Genomic DNA, 21,488 nt, shown 5'->3' on the forward strand with positions numbered 1-21,488 from the left:
TCGGTTGATCGCCGCCCTGTCTGCTGATTCGATCCATGCGCACAAAATCTCTTGTGCGCACACTGGTGCGCGCATAAGTGCCATGCGCACAGCGATGCGCACGAGGGCACCGGGCGCACAGCCAAATGCTTTACTGTGCCAGGTGCATAAGTAAACCCCGTGCGCACAGCGGTGCGCGCATCTTCTTGCGCGCGCATTCGACCTACACATACAAATTTGGTGCGCCCGGAGCGCACAACTAAGCCTCCCGGCGTAGTCTTGAACGCACAAACCGGAGGTTTCTGCAATCCTACGCACACAAGCCATGGCACCACCAGACAAGAAGTTCAAGGCCTCTGCCAAGCAAGCATGCCACATTAGAGCTACGCAGCTCGAAGAGGCCACGGCCCTGTGTATACAGTGCGAGGAGGCTCTGGGTGATCTAGCCCAAGGTCCTCCCCAGCCGGTACTGGGATCCGGATCCACCGGCAGTACACCGGACCTTGCTACCCCCAGCGGGAGCCTCCTTCAAACGGGGCTCCCCGGGGATGCAGCGCCTCTCAATTTAGACTCGGCATCTTTCTCCTGGGTAGAAAGGTGAGGTGATAGAGGCTATTTTAGCAAAAAAAAAATCCTTCAAAAATTGGAAGAAGGATCCATTTGAAGAAAATAGGATAAAACATAAGCATTGTCAAGTTAAGTGTAAAACATTGATAAGACAGGCGAAGAGAGAATTTGAAATGAAGTCAGCCATAGAGGCAAAAACTCATAATAAAAACTTTTAAAAATATATCCAAAGCAAGAAACCTGTGAAGGAATCGGTTGGACCATTAGATGATCGAGGGGTTAAAGGGGCTCTTAGGGAAGATAAGGCCATTGCAGTAAGACTAAATGAATTCTTTGCTTCCGTGTTTATTAATGAGGATGTTGGGGAGATACCAGTTCCGGAGATGGTTTTCAGGGGTGATGAGTCAGACGAACTGAACAAAATCACTGTGAACCTGGAAGATGTAGTAGGCCAGATTGACAAACTAAAGAGTAGCAAATCACCTGGACCGGATGGTATGCATCCTAGGGTACTGAAGGAACTCAGGAATGAGATTTCTGATCTATTAGTTAAAATTTGTAACCTATCATTAAAATCATCCATTGGCCACCCTCCAGTCTTCAGGTACAATGTAACCCCAATATTTAAATAATGCTCCAGGGGCGATCCGGGTAACTATAGACCAGTGAGCCTAACTTCAGTGCCAGGAAAAATAGTGGAAACTATTCTCAAGATCAAAGTCGTAGAGCATATGGAAAGACATGATTTGATGGAACACAGTCAACATGGATTTACCCAAGGGAAGTCTTGCCTAACAAATCTGCTTCATTTTTTTGAGGGGGTTAATAAACATGTGGATAAAGGTGAACGGTAGATATAGTGTATTTGGATTTTCAGAAGGCGTTTGACAAAGTCCCTCATGAGAGGCTTTTAAGAAAACTAATAAATCATGGGATAGGAGGCGAAGTCCTTTTGTGGATTACAAATTGGTTAAAAGATAGGAAACAGAGTATGATTAAATGGTCAATTTTGTCAGTGGAAAAGAGTAAACAGTGGAGTGCCTCAGGGATCTGTACTTGGACCGGTGCTTTTCAATATATATATATATATATATATATATATATAAATATATAAATGATTTGGGAAAGAATACGACAAGTGAGGTTATCAAATTTGCGGATGATACAAAATTATTCAGAGTAGTTAAATCACAAGCAGACTGTGATACATTACAGGAGGACCTTGCAAGGCTGGAAGATTGGACATCCAAATGGCAGATGAAATTTAATGTGGACAAGTGCAAGGTGTTGCATACAAGGAAAAATAACCCTTGCTGTAGTTACACGATGTTAGGTTCCATATTAGGAGCTACCACCCAGGAAAAGGATCTAGGCATCATAGTGGATAATACTTTAAAATTGTCAGCTCAGTGTGCTGCAGCAGTCAAAAAAGCAAACAGAATGATAGGAATTATTAGGAAGGGAATAGTTAATAGAACGGAAAATGTCATAATGCCTCTATATCGCTCCATGTTAGACCGCACCTTGAATATTGTGTACAATTCTGGTCGCCGCATCATCAAAAAAGATATAGTTGTGATGGAGAAGGTACAGAGAAGGGCAACCAAAATGATAAAGGGGATGGAACAGCTCCCCTATGAGGAAAGGCTGAAGAGGTTAGGGCTGTTCAGCTTGGAGAAGAGACGGCTGAGGGGGGATATGATAGAGGTCTTTAAGATCATGAGAGGTCTTGAACGAGTAGATGTGACTCGAATATTTACACTTTCGAATAATAGAAGGACTAGGGGCATTCCATGAAGTTAGCAAGTACTAAGACTAATCGGAGAAAATTCTTTTTCACTCAACGCACAATAAAGCTCTGGAATTTGTTGCCAGAGGATGTGGTTAGTGCAGTTAGTGTAGCTGGGTTCAAAAAAGGTTTGGATAAGTTCTTGGAGGAGAAGTCCATTAACGGCTATTAATCAAGTTTACTGAGGGAATAGCCACTGCTATTAATTGCATCAGTAGCATGGGATCTTCTTAGTGTTTGGGTAATTGCCAGGTTCTTGTGTCCTGGTTTGGCCTCTGTTGGAAACAGGAAGCTGGGCTTGATGGACCCTTGGTCTGACCCAGCATGGCAATTTCTTATGTTTTCTCCCTTTTTTTTTTCCTCAGAGACAGTTCGGTCTCTTCGCTCTTCTTGGAGCCTGGTGGGGGGGGGGGGTGGGGGGGGGGGGGGGGGGGGGGGGGGCTTGCCCATCCTAGGCCCCTTTTTTCCGGTGACCATCTGGGGTAATTCTAGTGGTCCAGTCCCTCCCCCATTATCTAGCTGTCCACTGTAAAACAGTACCCTCTCAGGGAGTGTTTTTCCCCTGGCTTAGCTGAGCAGTTTAAAAAAAAAAAAAAAGGGGGGTACAAGCAGGGCTGTATTTGTTACTTTTACTTTTTAAGAACTGTGGACAGCTCTGGCAGCGTGCAGAGTTCAGTCGCTGCCTCCGCTGACCGACTTCAGCCCTGCACAGCTCAGCTGTTTTTACTTTTTTAGTGACTTTTTTTTTCTTCGGCGCTGTTGCCCCATTCCAGTGCCTATAAACCATGTGGAGAGTCTGCCAACGTTTTTCCCGCGGAGGCCTCTGTTCAGGGTGCCTACCGGGAGGGGCGGGTCCCTCATCGGTCCCCTCGCCCACAGCGACCCGGTGGCGAATTCCCCGCCACGTGGCCAGGCCGTTCCCAGCCCGGAAAACCATGGGAACGGTGGCCATCTTGGAAGCAGGCTTAAATGCAGAATCGGATGTGCAGGAGGAAGGTGAGCCCGATTTTTTTTTTTTTTTTTTTTTAAGTTTCTCCTCCGGATTTGGGCACCCCTCATGCCCCGGAGTGGGGGGGGGGGGCAGCTACACTCGGTCACCAAGTCCTCTCAGTGAGATGGGGCCGGCTCATTCCTCCGTTCGAGACTTAGGTGGATGACTGTCCCAGTTTCTCGTGGAACGGGCCACCATATCGACTGACCAGTGGGTCCTAGAGGTGATAGAAAAAGGCTACACGTTAGAATTTGCTCGTGACCTACCAGATCTTCACCTGATCTCCCCCTGCGGAAGTCGAAAGAGGCCTGCGGTCGAACAAACCCTGCGCAGGCTGCTGGAACTGGGGGCCATAGTCCCAGTCCCAATGGAAGAACAAGGGTCCGACCAATATTCCATCTACTTTGTTGTGCCCAAAAAGGAGGGCTCCTTTCGTCCAATTTTGGATCTCAAGCGCGTCAACCGGGCTTTCAAGGTTCCCTATTTTCGGATGGAAACCTTGGGGGTGGTGATAACAGCAGTTCGATTTGGAGAATTCTTGGCCTCACTCGATCTGACGGAGGCCTACTTACACATCCCGATTCGCTGCGATCACCAGTGGTATCTTTGGTTCGAGATACTGGGCCAACATTTTCAGTTTCGAGCACTCCCCTTTGGTCTTGCCACGGCGCCGCGCACTTTCACCAAGGTAATGGTGGTAGTGGCGGCCACCCTGTGTTGAGATGGAGTCCTAGTCCATCCTTACCTGGACAATTGGCTCATCCGGGCCAAATCAAAGTTTTTTTTGCCAGCTGGCGGTCAGCAAGGTCCTGTCGTGTCTGACCTTTCTGGGGTGGGTCATCAACTTTCCCAAGAGCAAGCTTCAACCCTCCCAGACATTGGAATTCCTGGGAGTGCGATTCGACACTCAAGTAGGCAGGGTGTTTCTTCCGGAGGACCGATCGCTCAAAGTCAGGGGCCTAGTGCGCAATTTTCTCTCTTGCCTTGCCAACAGCCTGGGATTATCTCCAGGTTCTGGGGTCCATGGCCTGCACTATCGATCTGGTCCTCTGGGCTTTTGCGCATATGCGTCCATTACAGAAAGCCTTGCTATCCTGCTGGAAACCGGTATCGGAACAGTTTCAGACGCCCCTGCCGCTCTCTGAGTCTACCATCGCAGAACTGCAGTGGTGGCTATCATATGCCCATCTTCAGAAGGGGGATGTCCCTTCTGACACCGTAGTGGATCGTGGTAACAATGGACGCCAGCCTCTCCAGCTGGGGAGCTGTATGTCAGACCCAGTCTGCTCAGGGGTGTTGGTCTCTGACCCAATCTCGCTGGCACATCAATCAACTGGAAGCTCGAGTGGTCCGACTGGCTTTCAAGGCCTTCCTTCCCCTGCTCCTCCACAAGGTGGTGCGGGTCCAGTCGGACAATTCCACCACTGTAGCCTACATCAATCGACAAGGGGGCACCAGGAGTCGCCTAGTCGCTCTGGAAGCCAGCAGGCTCTTCGCGTGGGTGGAATGTCACCTAGAGCGCTTAGCGGCGTCCCATATTGCGGGGAAGGAGAATGTTCAAGCAGATTTCCTCAATTGCCAGAGGTTAGACCCAGGCGCGTGGGAATTGTCAGATGCAGCGATGAATCTGATCATCCACAGGTGAGGTCCCCCTCACTTGGATCTGATGGCCACCATTACCAATGCGAAAGCTCCTCTGTTCTTCAGCCGCAAATGGGAACATTGCGCGGAAGGGGTGGATGCCGTGGTCCTTCCCTGGCCTCGCAACATTCTTCTGTATGTGTTCCCTCCCTGGCCGTTAGTGGGCAAAGTACTCCGAAGAATCGAGCTTCATCATGGGGCCTGTCATTCTAGTGGCTCCGGAATGACCTCGCAGACCGTGGTTTGCGGACCTCGTGAATCTAGCCTTGGACATCTTTCCTATCTTCTTTGGCAGGGTCCCGTATTTTCGATCATGCGGATTGCTTCTGTCTAGCGGCCTGGCTTTTGAACGGCGGAGATTGAGAAAGAAGGGATATAAGGAAGAAGTTATATCCACTCTATTGAGGACCAGGAAGCCGACTACCTCGCTTGCTTATGTCAGAGTATGGAAGGTTTTTGAAAATGCGTGTGTCGCCTCGGGTATCTCGGCTCATAAGGCTCAAGTTTCCCAGGTCCTTTCTTTTCTCCAGAGCGGTCTCACCAAGGGGTTGTCGTTCAGTTCCTTGAGAGTGCAGGTCTCCGCTCTCGGTTCCCTCTTAGGCACCATTGACGGTTATTCACTGGCAGCTCATCCGATGTCGTCCGTTTCCTCAAGGGAGCTAAGCACTTGAATCCTCCGGTCTGGGTTACTGGTCCCTCGTGGAGTCTTAACTTGGTTCTCCGGGTTCTCTGCAAAGCTCCTTTTGAGCCCTTAAGGAGGGCTACGCTCAAGAATTTGACTCTCAAAACTATCTTCTTGTTGTCCATTTGTTCAGCCAGAAGAATCTCAGAGCTCCAAGCGTTGTCATGCAGAGAGCCTTTTCTACGTTTCTCGGATTCAGGGATATCCTTTAAGACGGTACCCTCTTTCTTGCCAAAGGTCGTGTCTTCGTTTCATGTCAATCAGGCCGTGGAACTTCCGGCTTTTTCTTCGTCAGAAGTAGCAAATACAGCTGGGGGTGATCTGCGGCGCCTCAATGTGAAACGGGTCTTGCTGCGTTACCTTCAGGTTACAAATGAGTTCTGGGTCTCCAACTACTTGTTTGTTATGTGGAGTGGGCCAAATAAAGGTAATAAGGCTTCCAAGGCCACTATCACGCATTGGCTAAAGGAGGCCATTGCGTCGGCTTACATCTGTAAGGGTCTGCCCTTACTGGAAGGCTTAAAAGCTCATTCCTTACGGTCTCAGGCTACTTCTTGGGCGGAGAGTCAATCGGTCTCTCCGCAGGAGATATGTAGGGCAGCTACTTGGAAATTCATGCATACTTTTGCTCATCATTACCGTCTGGATGTGCCAGGCTCCAGTTTTTGGCTCCTTCAGGCGGCAGGTTCTTCGAGCAGGACTATCTCGGTCCCACCCTGTTTAGGGAAGCTTTGGGTACATCCCATGGTCTGGACTGATCCGGGTACGTACAGGGAAAGGAAAATTGGTTCTTACCTGCTAATTTTCGTTCCTGTAGTACCATGGATCAGTCCAGACACCCGCCCGTACTAGATCTGATACGTCCGCTCGAATGTTCTGTCTTTTCTACAGGTTTTTTCAATTATCTGATTTGTTGTCTACTATTACTAAAGGCACCGGAAGTATCAACAGATGAAAATAAAATTGTATGCAAGAGCGTTTTTATTCATACAGAATCCTTTCAATTGTTCACTTGTTCAATTTGTTAGTTTTTTCTTATTGCTTGCTTGATCTTTGGGAAGTTATATCTGCTTTGCAAGTACTTTATACTGAAGGGGTGTAGGGTAGGCTCTGTCCTGATATAGGATACCCTCACAGTTTTTGTCTGTCTCCAGCTGCTGGACAGGAGGCTCAACCCACGGTCTGGACTGATCCATGGTACTACAGGAACAAAAATTAGGTAAGAACAAATTTTCCTTTCCTATCTAAGGTGGAATCTTTGTTTCTCCTGAATCAAACTGTGGAGCACCTGCCTTCCTGAATTGGTCTGCTGAGTTGCCGGAGGCAAAAGTCACTAACAGTTTTCAGCAGTCGGATCATTTGTTTGTATTGTTTGGAAGTGCCAAAAATGGATGCAAGGCGTCCAAGGGTATGATAGTGCGTTGGTTGAAGGAAGCTATTGTTTCGGCCTACCTTTGTAAGGGCAGAATTCCAGAGGGGTTGCGTGCACACTCTACTAGAGTGCAGGCAGCGGCGTGGGCTGAGTGTTAGTGTAGCCGCATACATTTGTAGAGCGGTGACGTGGTCTTCCCTTCATCCTTTATCTTGCCATTACCATTTAGATGTTCAGGCTCCAGGAGAGCTGACCTTTGGCGAAAGTGTGTGGGGAGGGGGTCTTTCGTGAGCCCGCCCAGTATAGGGGTGCTTTGTTTCATCCCACTTGTCTGGACTGACCAGGAAAGGAAAATTGGGTCAGTTTGCAGAGCAGAAAGTGCTTATCCACTGCGTTTGCCAGCTTCTTAACACAGAATGCTCTTGTGAATGAGTTTGTACAGCGATACTTTTGTTCCTTTCCTAGGACTTCACTCCAGAGAAGAAGACAGTGTCCCGAGGTCCACGGAAGCTAGCTGCTGGTAGAAGGAAAAAAAAGGTAAGTTGATCTCTCTTAAGAATAGATCAATCAGTCATGCGTCTCCTTGGAAGGTAGCTGAGCACCTTGAGACGACATGGCCACATTTACATTTAAAAAAACAGAGAGGCTTGTTTGTCACTTCTGCTTTGTATGTTTGATCAAACTGAGCTGAGAGGATAGAGTGAACCAAGTGCACAGAATCTGCTCGAGGAAATTCAAGGTAGGTGATTGCAGCCTCTTTATAGTTCCCAAAGGAATGGCCGTGGCTTGCTTGTATACAAAAAATTATGCACTTGACGATTTTTTAAAAAACATTTCCCTGTACGTACCAGGATCAGACTAACAAAACAGCAAGGAAGGCTGCTTAATAAAGCCGTGGAAGCAGAAATACGCAATAAGCAGCCTAATGTCCAACAATATCAAATTTATTATGTAGAATCAGAATATGCAATAAGCCCGACTCCAGCCGAGTTTCGCCCTTTTTCAGTAGGGCTGCATCAGGGGCTAAAAACATACAATAAATGACATTAAATAATATAAAAATAAATTGTTAAAAACTGATAAAAACATAAAGTACACAGACATTCAGAATGAACATGTAAAATGAACAAATAAAATGGTAACATGGAAATTTATGGTGTGAACATGAAACTAATTGAAAACATTGGTAATATATCATGAACATAAAAGTATGCAGTAAAAGTAATAATAAATATTTAAAAAATGTAGCATGTGCAGTAAAACCAGCAAAAACATCTAAAAATGACAGGTACCTAAAATTTGGATATTGCCTTAAAATTATTATATATAATAAATATAGATGCCCAATAAAATGCTCTCCAAGTGATTAAAAGAAAAAATAATTGCCTATATAAATGTGTAAAAAATGTATGAAAAATTGGAATTGTTATGCCATAATTCAACAGGAACTGTTTCACAATTACATTAAAAAACTCAATGCTTACAATTTGCATATGATAATCTTAAATCTTCATCAGGGAGTTGTAAGTAAAACCTGTGAAAGGTACCTATGGAGTTGATATAGAAAGATCAAAATAGTAAATTTATGTACTTGAAACATGTGGGTAGCCAATGAATGCAATCTAACTTTAAAATTTAATAGCTTGCTATACGTTAAAAAATATAATCCAAATAAAAACTAACTTAATAAGCAACCAAAAAATTGTGATGTCAAACACAAGTGGACAATACTGTGTTCAGTGCTATCGTATGGGATATAAAAAAGTGCAAACAAGAAAAAACTAAATTGTAGATAATTATGAAGGGATGTCAATTTTGACAGCGTTCAATACATAAAAAAAGAAGAAACCTGAATCAATACCGTGGCGGACAAAGGACTCAATGGAAAACATGAGGTAGACACAAAAGAATAAATAAAAAGTGCTGGTGTATTTGATGAATTGAATATATACTGAAGTAAAAAAATCCAAATGGAAGATAGAATGAAAAAATGAAAAAAACAAAAAAATGCCATGAATAAAGTAAATGAACAAATAGAGAAACAGTAAATCACCTGATCACTTTCTCTATTTGTTCATTTACTTTATTCATGGCATTTTTTTGTTTTTTTCATTTTTTCTTTTTTTCATTCTATCTTCCATTTGGATTTTTTTACTTCAGTATATATTCAATTCATCAAATACGCCAGCACTTTTTATTTATTCTTTTGTGTCTACCTCATGTTTTCCATTGAGTCCTTTGTCCGCCACGGTATTGATTCAGGTTTCTTCTTTTTTTATGTATTGAACGCTGTCAAAATTGACATCCCTTCATAATTATCTACAATTTAGTTTTTTCTTGTTTGCACTTTTTTATATCCCATACGATAGCACTGAACACAGTATTGTCCACTTGTGTTTGACATCACAATTTTTTGGTTGCTTATTAAGTTAGTTTTTATTTGGATTATATTTTTTAACGTATAGCAAGCTATTAAATTTTAAAGTTAGATTGCATTCATTGGCTACCCACATGTTTCAAGTACATAAATTTACTATTTTGATCTTTCTATATCAACTCCATAGGTACCTTTCACAGGTTTTACTTACAACTCCCTGATGAAGATTTAAGATTATCATATGCAAATTGTAAGCATTGAGTTTTTTAATGTAATTGTGAAACAGTTCCTGTTGAATTATGGCATAACAATTCCAATTTTTCATACATTTTTTACACATTTATATAGGCAATTATTTTTTCTTTTAATCACTTGGAGAGCATTTTATTGGGCATCTATATTTATTATATATAATAATTTTAAGGCAATAACCAAATTTTAGGTACCTCATTTTTAGATGTTTTTGCTGGTTTTACTGCACATGCTACATTTTTTAAATATTTATTATTACTTTTACTGCATACTTTTATGTTTATGATATATTACCAATGTTTTCAATTAGTTTCATGTTCACACCTAAATTTCCATGTTACCATTTTATTTGTTCATTTTATATGTTCATTTTACATGTTCATTTTATATGTTCATTCTGAATGTCTGTGTACTTTATGTTTTTATCAGTTTTTAACAATTTATTTTTATATTATTTAATGTCATTTATTGTATGTTTTTAGCCCCTGATGCAGCCCTACTGAAAAAGGGCGAAACTCGGCTGGAGTCGGGCTTATTGCATATTCTGATTCTACATAATAAATTTGATATTGTTGGACATTAGGCTGCTTATTGTGTATTTCTGCATACCAGGATCAGTCCAGATTGCTGAGTTATGCCTCCCCTCCAGCAGATGGAGTCAGAGAAAAGCACCCCCTAGATATACCGGTGTGCCACCTGCGAACCCTCAGTATTTTCTCTGACTCCAGCAGATTGAGAAGCATAACCTGCGGTCCTGGTCTTTGCAAATTTGATCTGTGGTGTACAGGTTCTTTCAGTCTTTTGTCCTAGCACCAACTAGATCAACTGGTTTATTCTGTTAGTTTAAAAAAAAAAAAAAAATAATAATAAGAGGTCTATTTTCTGTTCTTCGGGTCTCTGCTATTCTGTTCTTTTCTATTCGGGGGTTTTTTTCTTCGAGTAGGTTTGTAAGGCAGGCTTGGCAGGGCAATGCCCTAAGGCCACTTGCCCGGAGATACTCCCTAGGGACCAGGGGGAGAGTTTACCGGTGGGCTGGTCACCCCCCCAAGTCGTATTATTCCAGAAGTCCGAGGCTTCTGAAGGGGGCTGTGTTTTGTTGGTGAAGTGCTGTTTAAAAAAAAAAAAAAGGTCGCAGCACAAGTGGTTTGAGTACCCTTCAGTTCTGTTGGTAACAGGCAGGGTGCGATTACATCCAGCCCCGGGCTGCCGTCCTACTGTCCCAGGGCTCCGGAGGGGGTGGCTAGCTCACCTGGTGCTTACCTTTGTTTTTGGCGCTTTCTTTCCTCTTCTCCTCGTTGTCTCATGCCGCGATCTTCGGACTGCATGGCCTGTGGGGGGGCGGGGGCGCGACTCTCCCAAGAGGGTCTCTGCTCCCGGGGGCGAGGGACCCTCTCGGGGCCGAGTGCTGCCCGCAGCTCTTCGTTGTCGTCGCAGCCGAGGAGAGTTCTGGCCGCGCGGTTGGCAGCCCCGCCTCCCTTAGAGAAGGTGGCGGCGGCCATCTTAACCACGCGGCCGGCGGAGGGGGCAGCGTCGGAGGAGGAGGATTCTCCTCTTTCCTCTCCGCCGGCCCTGAGCCCGCCGGAGTCGCTAGTTTCAGGAGCCCCTCCATCCCCCCTCCCTCTCATCTTAAAAAGGAGCCCCTCCATCTCCCCTCCCTCTCATCTTAAAAAGGAGCCCCTCCATCCCCCCTCCCTCTCATCTTAAAAAGGCCGGCTCCGTTTTCTTCCCAGTTTGTGCTATTGATGCACAAAGCCTTTTTAGAAGCGCAGGTGGGCTGGGAAGACCCAGGGTCTCCTCCACCTAAAGTCCCTAGAGTAGCCCCGGACCAGGAGAAAGCGGGGAATCGTGGTTCCCGTCCACTGGGGCATGCGGGGATTCCAGTGACTCCGGCTCCGTATCCTAATCCGGATTTTCCTGATAATGCTGGAGGTGGTGAATTAGATGGCCCGGCGTCCGTGGAAGGGGATGATCCCCAGGTCCTTCGTTTGTTTGGTAAGGACGAGCTAGCTTATCTGATTTCACATGTCTTAAAGGAGCTGGATATCTCGGATCTGCTCCAGGACGCGGACGCTTCCCTGGGGGATGTGGCCTTAGCAGGCATTCGGGACCCTCCACAAACTTTTCCCTTCCATCCCAAACTGTTTCAAATTGTGTCTAAGGAATGGAATCTTCCGGAAGCGTCCTTGAGGGGTCAGTAGGGCTATGGATAAGTTGTATCCCTTGCCGCCTGAGTCCTTGGATCTCCTTAAAATTCCCAAAGTCGATTCGGCGGTTACGGCCGTGATAAAGCATACTACCATCCCTGTGACCGGGGGTATAGCGCTGAAGGATCTCCAGGATAGGAAGTTGGAGGTCGTATTGCAGCGCATTTTCGAAGTTGCGGCATTAGGGGTCCGGGCGGCGGTCTGTAGCAGCCTTGTGCAGAGGGCCACCCTTTGCTGGGTACAGCAGTTGCTCACAGCCCAGGAGCTTCCTCCGGATGAAGCGGAGCAGGCTAACTGCGTCGAGTCTGCGGTCGCCTATACGGCGGATGCCTTATATGATCTGTTGCGGACTTCCGCTCGTACTATGTCTGCTGCTGTGTCAGCCAGGCGGTTGCTTTGGCTTAGGCGCTGGGCGGCAGATGCTTCCTCTAAGTCACGTCTGGGTTCCTTTCCTTTAAGGGGGAAGTTGTTGTTTGGAGATGAGTTGGATCAGCTCATCAAGGACTTGGGGACAACAAGGTTTATAAGTTGCCTGAGGATAAGTACCGCCAGTCGCGATCTTTCACTAATTGCAGGGGCCGGTTTCGGGGCCAACGCCGGTTTCATGTGGGAAGGGGAGGTCCCTTTCCACAAAAGCAACAGGCATCGAGGTCGCAATCCTGGACACCTTCCTTTCGTGACCGGCGGCCTCAGAGGTCGGGCTCCTCGCAGGTCTTTACTCCAAACAAAGCTTCTCAATGAAGGCGCGCGGATCCATTCCTCCCTTCCACGCATTGGGGGTCGGTTGTCCCTATTTCGGGAGGAATGGGTCAAAATAACTTCGGACCAGTGGGTTCTAGATGTTGTAGGTCGCGGTTATGCGTTGGATTTTGCTCGTCCGCTTTGGGATCTGTTTCTGGTGTCGCCATGCGGTCCTCCGGAAAAGCTGCTAGTCATTGCGCAAACGTTGGACCTGTTGCGGGCCCTGGGAGCAGTGATCCTGGTGCCGTATGCCGAGCGTCGGACCGGCCGGTATTCTATTTACTTCGTGGTTCTAAAGAAGGAAGGCACATTCAGACCGATCCTGGATTTAAAGCAGGTCAACAGGGTGTTCCGCGTTTTCGCATGGAGACACTGCGGTCTGTTATTGCGGCCGTCCACAAGGGAGAATATTTGGCTTCTTTGGATCTAACAGAGGCATATCTACACATTGGAATTCAGGAGCGTCACCAGAGGTTCCTGCGGTTCGCAGTGTTGGGGGACCATTTTCAGTTTTGTGCCCTTTCCTTCGGACTAGCAACCGCCCCCAGAGTTTTCACCAAGGTTCTGGTGGTGGTGGCGGCTTCTCTTTGACGTCAAGGGATACTGGTCCACCCCTATCTCGACGACTGACTCATCCAAGCAAAGTCGGAAGCGTTGTGCAGGCGGGCAGTTCGCTTAGTGGTGGAACAACTTCAGAAGCTCGGTTGGATAGTCAACTTCGCGAAGAGCCATTTGGAACAGACTCAGCAGTTGGAGTTCTTGGGAGCCCGGTTCGATACCTCGGTGGGCAAGGTGTTTCTGCCACATCAGCGGATGGTCAATCTGATGACTCAGGTGCGAAACCTATTAGACCAGGTCCTAACTACAGCCTGGGATTATTTACAGGTCATTGGACATATGGCGTCTACTCTGGACATGGTGCCTTGGGCCTTTGCGCATATGTGGCCTTTGCAGAGAGCACTTCTTTCTCGCTGGGATCCCCTGTCCGAGGACTATGACATGTCGCTACCGTTGCTGGAACCAGCCCGGTCCAGTCTCGTTTGGTGGTTGAACAAGGACCATCTCTTGCAGGGGGTGGATTTGGAACCGCCACCCTGGATAGTTGTGACGACGGATGCCAGTCTGTTCAGTTTGGGAGCTGTGTGTCAGTCCCGGGCGGTGCAAGGGAGATGGTCCTCTCAACAAGCCAAGTGGTCCATCAATCGCCTGGAGACCAGGGCAGTCCGTCTGGCCTTGCGTCGGCTCCTTCCGATGGTGCGTCGTCGGGCGGTACGAATTCTTTTTTTTTAAATTTATATATTTATTAAATTTAAACGCTTAGTATTATAACAAACTTAGTGAGCGTACACTCATGTTGGGTGATTACAAACGTAAAATCAACATTACATAAACACATATATTGACATGTCACCAAAATATCAAGCGTATCTGTATAACCCCCTAGGCCCTACCCTCCCCCCTTCCCCCCCAGGTGGATACAAGGTAAGACAAAGTAATGGATTATGAAACATTAGAGAATGAAAAGTCTCAATTATGTGTAATATTCATGTAGCTATAGTCAGATGGATATGGTACAACCAATGTCAAAGACAGATAAACTAAACCTGTTAACCAGTTCACAAAAGTGATAATCTGCAACGGATTACTCAAGATGAATTAACAATCTAGACAGTTGTCCTTTCTTCCACAATGGGCAAGGAAATCAGTGACCACTTTTCATATTTCTCCCAGGTTTTACTGAATTTAGTAGTGGTTTTGTGCTTGTGTGCTGTAATTTTGCCAAGGATATGCATCATTTTAACTTGTTTGCACATCTTGTAAGGTCGGAACCTTAGGGTCCTTCCAATTGTGTGCGATGGCACACCTTGTGGCTGTGACTATGTATGTAATAAATACATTATCAAAATGTCTGGTATTTCTTCATTCAGCAAGGCTTGTGAAGGATGGAGTATTATTGAATACCCCAAGACCGTGGTCAGCCAGTTTGACACGTCCTTCCATAGAGGTTGAATCTTGATGCACGTCCACCAGAGATGGAAAAAAGTGCCTTTAGCTTGGCACAGCTTCCAACAGAGTCCTGAAGCATTGGAGGACATGTGTTTGATTTGAGTGGGCGTCATGTTCCACCTATAAAATAGTTTATATCCATTTTCAATATGGAGGGAGGATATTAAGCCAGGCGCAAGAATATGCATTTCCAGTCTTCAATCGACCAGCCACCTTGAAGGTCATGTTCCCAGGCCACTATATGAGTTGCCGATAGAGACATAGTACCAGCAAGTAGCAAATAAATTCTTGAAATATGTTTACAAACCTTATCCGCCCCTCTACACATTAGCTCAAACGTGGATATACCTCCAGTAAGATCCTTTTCTACATGATTTTGCATAAAGTAATGTCGCACTTGTAAATATTTGAATAAATCCCTGTCAGTTAACTGATACCTTTCACAAAGGGAAGTAAAAGGGCACTAGATCATTGGGGTCCCATATATGTGTCATCTGTGTAATACCTTTGTGCCTCCACCCTTGAAATACCAATGGATCATGTGCTGGTTGGAATGAAATATGGTGAAAGAGATGAGTGCTATGAAAATGTTTTATTGCCTACTAACAATCTCTTCCACTTATTCCATATAGTTAAAGTAGCCTTCACTGCGTCTGGTAGTATTACTTTCGGGTATCATGTAGATTGTGGTTGCCAGAGCAATGCCTTAAGGGGAAATGAACCAATTAGAGCTTGTTCAAAAATTACCCAGGGTTTTTGTCTATGCATTTTATGCCAGTCAACTGCGGCTTTCAACTGAACTGCCCCTTGGTGTAACGCAAGAGGTAAGGTAAGCCCAAACCGCCTTGGGTTTTGGGTAAATACAAGGTGGCCCTGGCTATTCTGGGTCTCTTGCTCTTCCACAAAAATTTATTGATACGATTTTGCCATTTAATTAAAAGCTTCGTGGGGACAGTGACGGGCAAAGTTTGCAGCAAATATAGGATTCTGGGCATAATATTCATTTTTATGACAGCGAGTCTGCCTAGCCATGACATATGGTATCGATCCCATTCCTCAAGATCTTTGTATACTTTGGCCATAAGGGGTGGGTAATTTAATCGAAAAAGCTCCTGTTCTTTACCTATATATATCCCCAAATATTTTATTTTCGTAGTAGCCCATCTGAATGGGTATTTTCGTTTTAATTGTGCTACTATGTTTGGTGTTGCGGAGACATTCAGTAATTTCAATTTCTCCCAGTTAATCTTAAAACCAGACACTTGACTGAAACTGGTTATTTCCTCAGTAACGGCCTGTAGTGAACTCTCAGGGTCAGATATAGTGAATAGGATATCGTCAGCAAATAATGATAGCTTGGAGCGATAGTCACCTACCTCTACACCTTTTATTTGAGTATTATGCCGAATTCTGTAGGTGAGTGGTTCAAGGAATAGGGCAAAGAATAATGGGGATAAAGGGCAACCCTGCCTCGTCCACGACCCACTGAAAACGGCTTAGAGTATCCCCCATTCATTTTAAGACATGCCGTTGGTGCTTCATATAATTTTTGTATCCATCTAATGAATTTCTCTCCAATTTTATAAGCCCGCATAGTCTGAAATAGGAAAGGCCAATGTACGTAATCAAAGGCCTTCTCCGCATCAATACCGAGAAGCACTAACATAGAAACATAGAAGTGACGGCAGAAGAAGACCAATGGCCCATCCAGTCTGCCCAGCAAGCTACGCAGTTTATCCATTTTTTTTCCCCCTTTTTTCTCCCTCCCACCCGTCTCTATTGGCTTCCAGCACCCTCCGTCACTAGACAGTGATGTTGGGTCCGCGCCCACCCTAGTGTATCTACTATCTTCCTAACGTTATCGGAGGCCATCCGTCCTGGTATGAAACCAGATTGATCAATATTTATCAGCTCCGGTAACACAGCATTTAGCCTATTAGCCAGTATTTTGGCAAGAATTTTCATATCTAAATTTATCATGGATATAGGATGGTAAGACCCACAAACTGTAGGGTCGCGCCCCGGCTTTGCTATCAGGGTCACTCCAGCTAGGTTGGCAGACTGAGAGAAAGAAAATGAACCCTGTAAGGCATTGAAAAGAGTAACCAATAGGGGCGTGATCGTAGTGGCAAATTTTTTATAAATGAAAGCAGTATACCCATCCAGGCCTGGGGATTTCCCTAATTTCAGTGATTTAATAGCCCACTCTACTTCAACCTGTGTGATGTCTCTATCCAACTGCTCTCGTTCTTCTGGCGGAATCTGTGGCAAATGGGTGTGATTTAAATAGTCGTCTATCTCTGGCTGATTAATGTGGGAATCAGTGGCGTAGAGATCTGCATAAAAACGTAGGAATCGTTCCCGAATAGCAGTGTTAGTGGTTAACATTTGCCCTGTTTCATCCTTTAATTTTACAATATTATTAAGAGTTCATTTGGCTTTCAGTTTTCTGGCCAATTGCTTACCTGCCTTATTTCCTTCTTCATAATGTAACTGTTTAGTAATGACCAATTTAAGAGCTATTTGTGCAGCTTCTAAATCTCCCAAATGTTTTCGAAGCTCATCCATTTGTGCCAGGATCTGCCCATCCCCAGTTTGGACATGTATATGCCCTAGTTTTTGTAATTTGAAGATGGTCTCTTGTTTGTCCCTATTACTTTGTTTTTTAAGATAGGACCCTCTTGCAATTAACTTACCCCTGATAATCACTTTTAGGCATTCCCATAATATCAATGGAGATGGTTCGGCAGGTTCATTTAATTGTAAATATTCTTGAATATCTTTTTCTATTTGCTGACAAAAATTTTGGTCCTCTAATAAGCTGTCGTTTAATTTCCAAAATTGTAGACCTTTATCATAAGATGTAATGCGCAATTGGATGAAGATGGGACAGTGGTCAGACCAAGTAATAGATCCCAATGAGGGGGCTGAAATGTAATTGATACAGCTTTTATCAGCAAAAAAATAATCGATCCTAGAATAGGATTGGTGGGCCCTCGAATAAAAGGTGTAATTTCTGGCTCTAGGATTCCATATTCTCCAGACATCAAGAAGCCCCGAGCCAGAAAGAAATCCCTTAAAAGCTTTGTGATCCTTTCCAAGATCGTGTGCAGAGGACTGAGAATTATCTAGATGCGGGTTAAGTGTCAAATTAAAATCTCCACCCATAATCAGATGGCCCTCCCCAAGGCGTTCTACAATACTTGCCAATTTGGTGAAAAATATAGCTTGGTCCTTATTAGGGGCATATATGTTAATTAGCGTATATCTCTCTCCCCCTATATCAATAGTAAGTAAGAGATAATGCCCTTCCACATCCGCGTGACATGCCACTTCTTCGATGATAATATCTTTATGGATTAATATACCCACTCCAAGATATATATGAGCTAACGGACGGGCTGCCCAGTACTGTGAGGGAAAGAGATGATGTTTAAGCAATCTTTCGTACCTCTTTTTGAGGTGCGTTTCTTGCACAAAAGCAATAGCAGTTTGAGATTGCAGCAATTCCGAAAAGAGAGAGTGATGTTTTTTTGGAGAGTTCAATCCCTTGACATTAAGGGAAAGTAAATTTAAAGTGGCCATAACTGTAATTTTTTCTTGTTTGATATGAGATTTCTCTAGTAGTGAATGGTCCCATATGCCAGACTCACTCTCGTTCCCTCTGCCCCCTACATGCCCCCTTTGTGTCCCTCTGACATTAATGAGCATAATGAGTCTCTTAAAATGTATGTTCCCTGTATCTTGAAACATCTGTAAGTTCTTTACCACCGTATCCCCCTGTAGCTCTCCCCTTCCCCATTCAGCTAGAACCCATATATGATTCATAGCTGACACAATAATAGAGGAAGCAATCATCCCAACAACAACCCCTTTAACCTGACAACATTGAGAACTTGAAATATAAGGCATAATGGTATTGAAAATCTACAAACATCGCTAAATTATCAACCTGCTATCTAATACCCCTGAAAATAGCAGTTATATTGTGATCAAGAAAACAAATATTGTAAGCATGATCACAGATCACCTGTCGCTCTACTTAGCGGATCTGTCCCTCATCCTTCTCTCAAAGAGATGAGAAATAAGTAGTTATGTCCAGCTCATGTTTGATCTCTAGTAGATGTTTGAGTGTCTGGATTGCGATGCAGCCTCTTGTCTCCTCTATTTATTCTCTGCCATCGTGGTGGGTCTTCTCTACGGGCGGGAGTTTTTGCAGTAGTTGCTGCGTCAGCAAAACCTTCGTAGCCTGCTTCCTTAAGAACTCGGGCAGCGTCAATTAATGTTTTTACCCGATAATTCTCCCCCCTGAGAAAGAAGCTGAGCCCGAAGGGAAAGAGCCACTGGTATCTCACATTCTCTTTCCGCAGGTAGTCTGTAATGGGTTTCAGTTCACAGCGTTTCCTGATAGTAAGGGCAGATAGGTCAGCGAAGACCATAATCTCGTGGCCTTCCCAGTTCCAAGTAGCTTGTTTCCGTGCGATCAGCGCAATTTTGTCTTTCACTGCGAACTCTTGATAGCAAGCTATTATATCCTTCGCTTTATTATTGTCTCTGGGGCTCAAAATCCTGTGAGCACGGGCGATTTTCACAGGTTCGCTGCTCCCGGTTGCCAAGGCAGTGTTATCTTCAGCCAGCAACATTTCGCAAATCTGCACTACTCGAGAACAGTCTTGGTATTCGGGGGACTCCGGAATGCCATGGAATCGTAGATTTTGCCTCCGGGACCTGTTTTCTAGGTCCTCGACTTTTTCATGCAGGCTAGTGACCTCCGATTTTAACGCTAGGAAGTCCTCCCGCGATTGTTTAATGTCCTTCGTATTTGCCTCCGCTCGTGTCTCCACTTCGTATAGCCGGCGGCCATGTTCTGCCATGTCGTCTTTTAGTTCCTCAACGGAGCTCATGATGTTATTAGTATTTTTGGAGATATCCGACTTTAGGTCCTCGAACCATTTTTTCATCTCCGCCTTAGTGGGCCATTCGCCGTCATCCGATTCACATTTATCTTGTATATCGTCACCCGCTGGTGGGTCTGCTTCTGCCATGATTGAGTCCGGATCAGAGGCCTCAGCGTTCTCGGATAGTTTTTGGTATGAGAACTTTTTTAAATCGATATTTTTCCGTCTGCATGCCATCAGCTTGAAGAGATGTGCTTGCACGCTGCACTTTAACAATAATAGAGCCGCCAGAAAATGAGATGAGGGGATTCTATTTGTTGTCAGGAGAGGTTCTCATTCAGGCAGCCATTTGTTAGGATGACATCACTTCCTCCAGGCGGTACAAATTCTGTCCGACAACGCGACCACGGTGGCATATATATCAACAGTCAAGGGGGCACAAAAAGTCGCCCAGTGGCGGCCGAAGCGTCTTTATTGATGGCCTGGGCAGAGCGCCATTTGTCTTGCATCGCGGCCACACATATTACGGGCGTGGACAACGTTCAGGTGGATTTTCTCAGTCAGCATCTAGACTCAGGAGAGTGGGAGCTGTCGGCCGAAGCGATGCACCTCATCACTCGGCGATGGGGAGTTCCACACGTGGACCTGATGGCCACATGGCTAAACGCCAAGGCGGCGCGTTTCTTCAGCCGACGGCGAGAGCACGGGTCAGAGGGGGTGGATGCGCTAGTGCTCCCGTGGCCTCCTCGCATCCTTCATGTGTTTCCCCCGTGGCCCCTGGTGGGAAAAGTTTTAAGTCGCATAGAGTCCCATCAGGGTCTGGTAATTCTCGTGGCTCCGGAGTGGCCAAGACGTCCGTGGTTCGCGGATCTCGTTAATCTGGCAGTAGATGGACCCTTGCGTCTCGGTCATTTCCCGAATCTGCTTCAGCAGGGCCCGGTATTTTTCGATCTGGCGGATCGCTTTTGTCTGGCGGCTTGGCTTATGAGCGGAGGCAGCTGAGGAAGAAGGGTTATCCGGAAGCGGTGATCTCTACCCTCCTTCGGGCGCGCAGGTCCTCAACTACTCTAACCTATGCTAGGGTGTGGAAGGTTTTTGACGTCTGGTGTAGTGAGTTGCAGGTTCCTCCCCGGCGGGCTTCGGTAGGTCATATCCTTACGTTTTTGCAGGATGGTTTGAAGAAAGGTTTGGCCTACAGTTCTCTTCGGGTTCAGGTGGCGGCTCTGGGTTGCCTGAGGGGCAAGATTGAGGGTTACTCTCTTGCATGTCACCCAGATGTTGCTCGTTTTTTGCGTGGAGTTCGGAATTTGCGTCCTCATCTGAGGGCTCCATGTCCCTCCTGGAGCTTGAACCTGGTTCTCCGGGGTCTCTGCACTTCTCCCTTTGAGCTTATTAGGAGGGCCACCTTGAATGATTTAACTCTTAAGACGGTGTTCCCCTGGCCATTTCGTCTGCGCGTCGCATTTCGGAGCTGCAAGCGCTTTCGTGCAGAGAACCGTTCTTGCGTATTTCTGAGTCCGGAGTTTCTTTGCGCACAGTACCTTCCTTCTTGACTAAGGTGGTTTCGGCCTTCCATGTTAATCAGACGATGGAATTGCCTTCCTTTACGGAGGAGGAGATCCAGTCCTCTCAAGGTTGGGATTTGAAGCGTTTGGATGTCAGTCGCATACTCCTGCGGTATTTGGAGGTGACTAACGAGTTTCGAAGGTCGGATCATTTGTTTGTGTGGTGGTCTGGACCCAAGAAGTGTCTTCAGGCGTCCAAGACGACTATCGCCCGCTGGTTGAAGGGCGCAATTGTGTCCACATACATTGGCTGCGGAAGGTCTGTTCCTGAGGGACTCAAGGCTCACTCTCTACGTTCTCAGGCAGCTTCGTGGGCTGAAAGTCAGTTTGTGTCTTGCCAGGAGATTTGCAGGGCGGCCACTTGGAAATCGTTGCATACCTTCTCTAGACATTATCGCTTGGATGTTCGTGGTCCGTCGACTG

General features: G+C 45.7%; 1 protein-coding gene across 1 annotated transcript in view; it reads left to right on the top strand.

Annotated features, from left to right (window-relative positions):
- Positions 1-21,488, top strand: part of HDGFL2 (HDGF like 2) — a 104,219-nt gene that overhangs the window by 37,725 nt on the left and 45,006 nt on the right. The window contains exon 6 of the mRNA XM_029614535.1: positions 7,487-7,558. Within this exon, the coding sequence (XP_029470395.1) occupies positions 7,487-7,558 (72 nt within the window). The remainder of the gene's footprint in view (positions 1-7,486; positions 7,559-21,488) is intronic.

The sequence above is a fragment of the Rhinatrema bivittatum genome, chromosome 8, assembly GCF_901001135.1.
Source record: "Rhinatrema bivittatum chromosome 8, aRhiBiv1.1, whole genome shotgun sequence".
In the NCBI taxonomy this organism is placed as follows: domain Eukaryota; kingdom Metazoa; phylum Chordata; class Amphibia; order Gymnophiona; family Rhinatrematidae; genus Rhinatrema; species Rhinatrema bivittatum.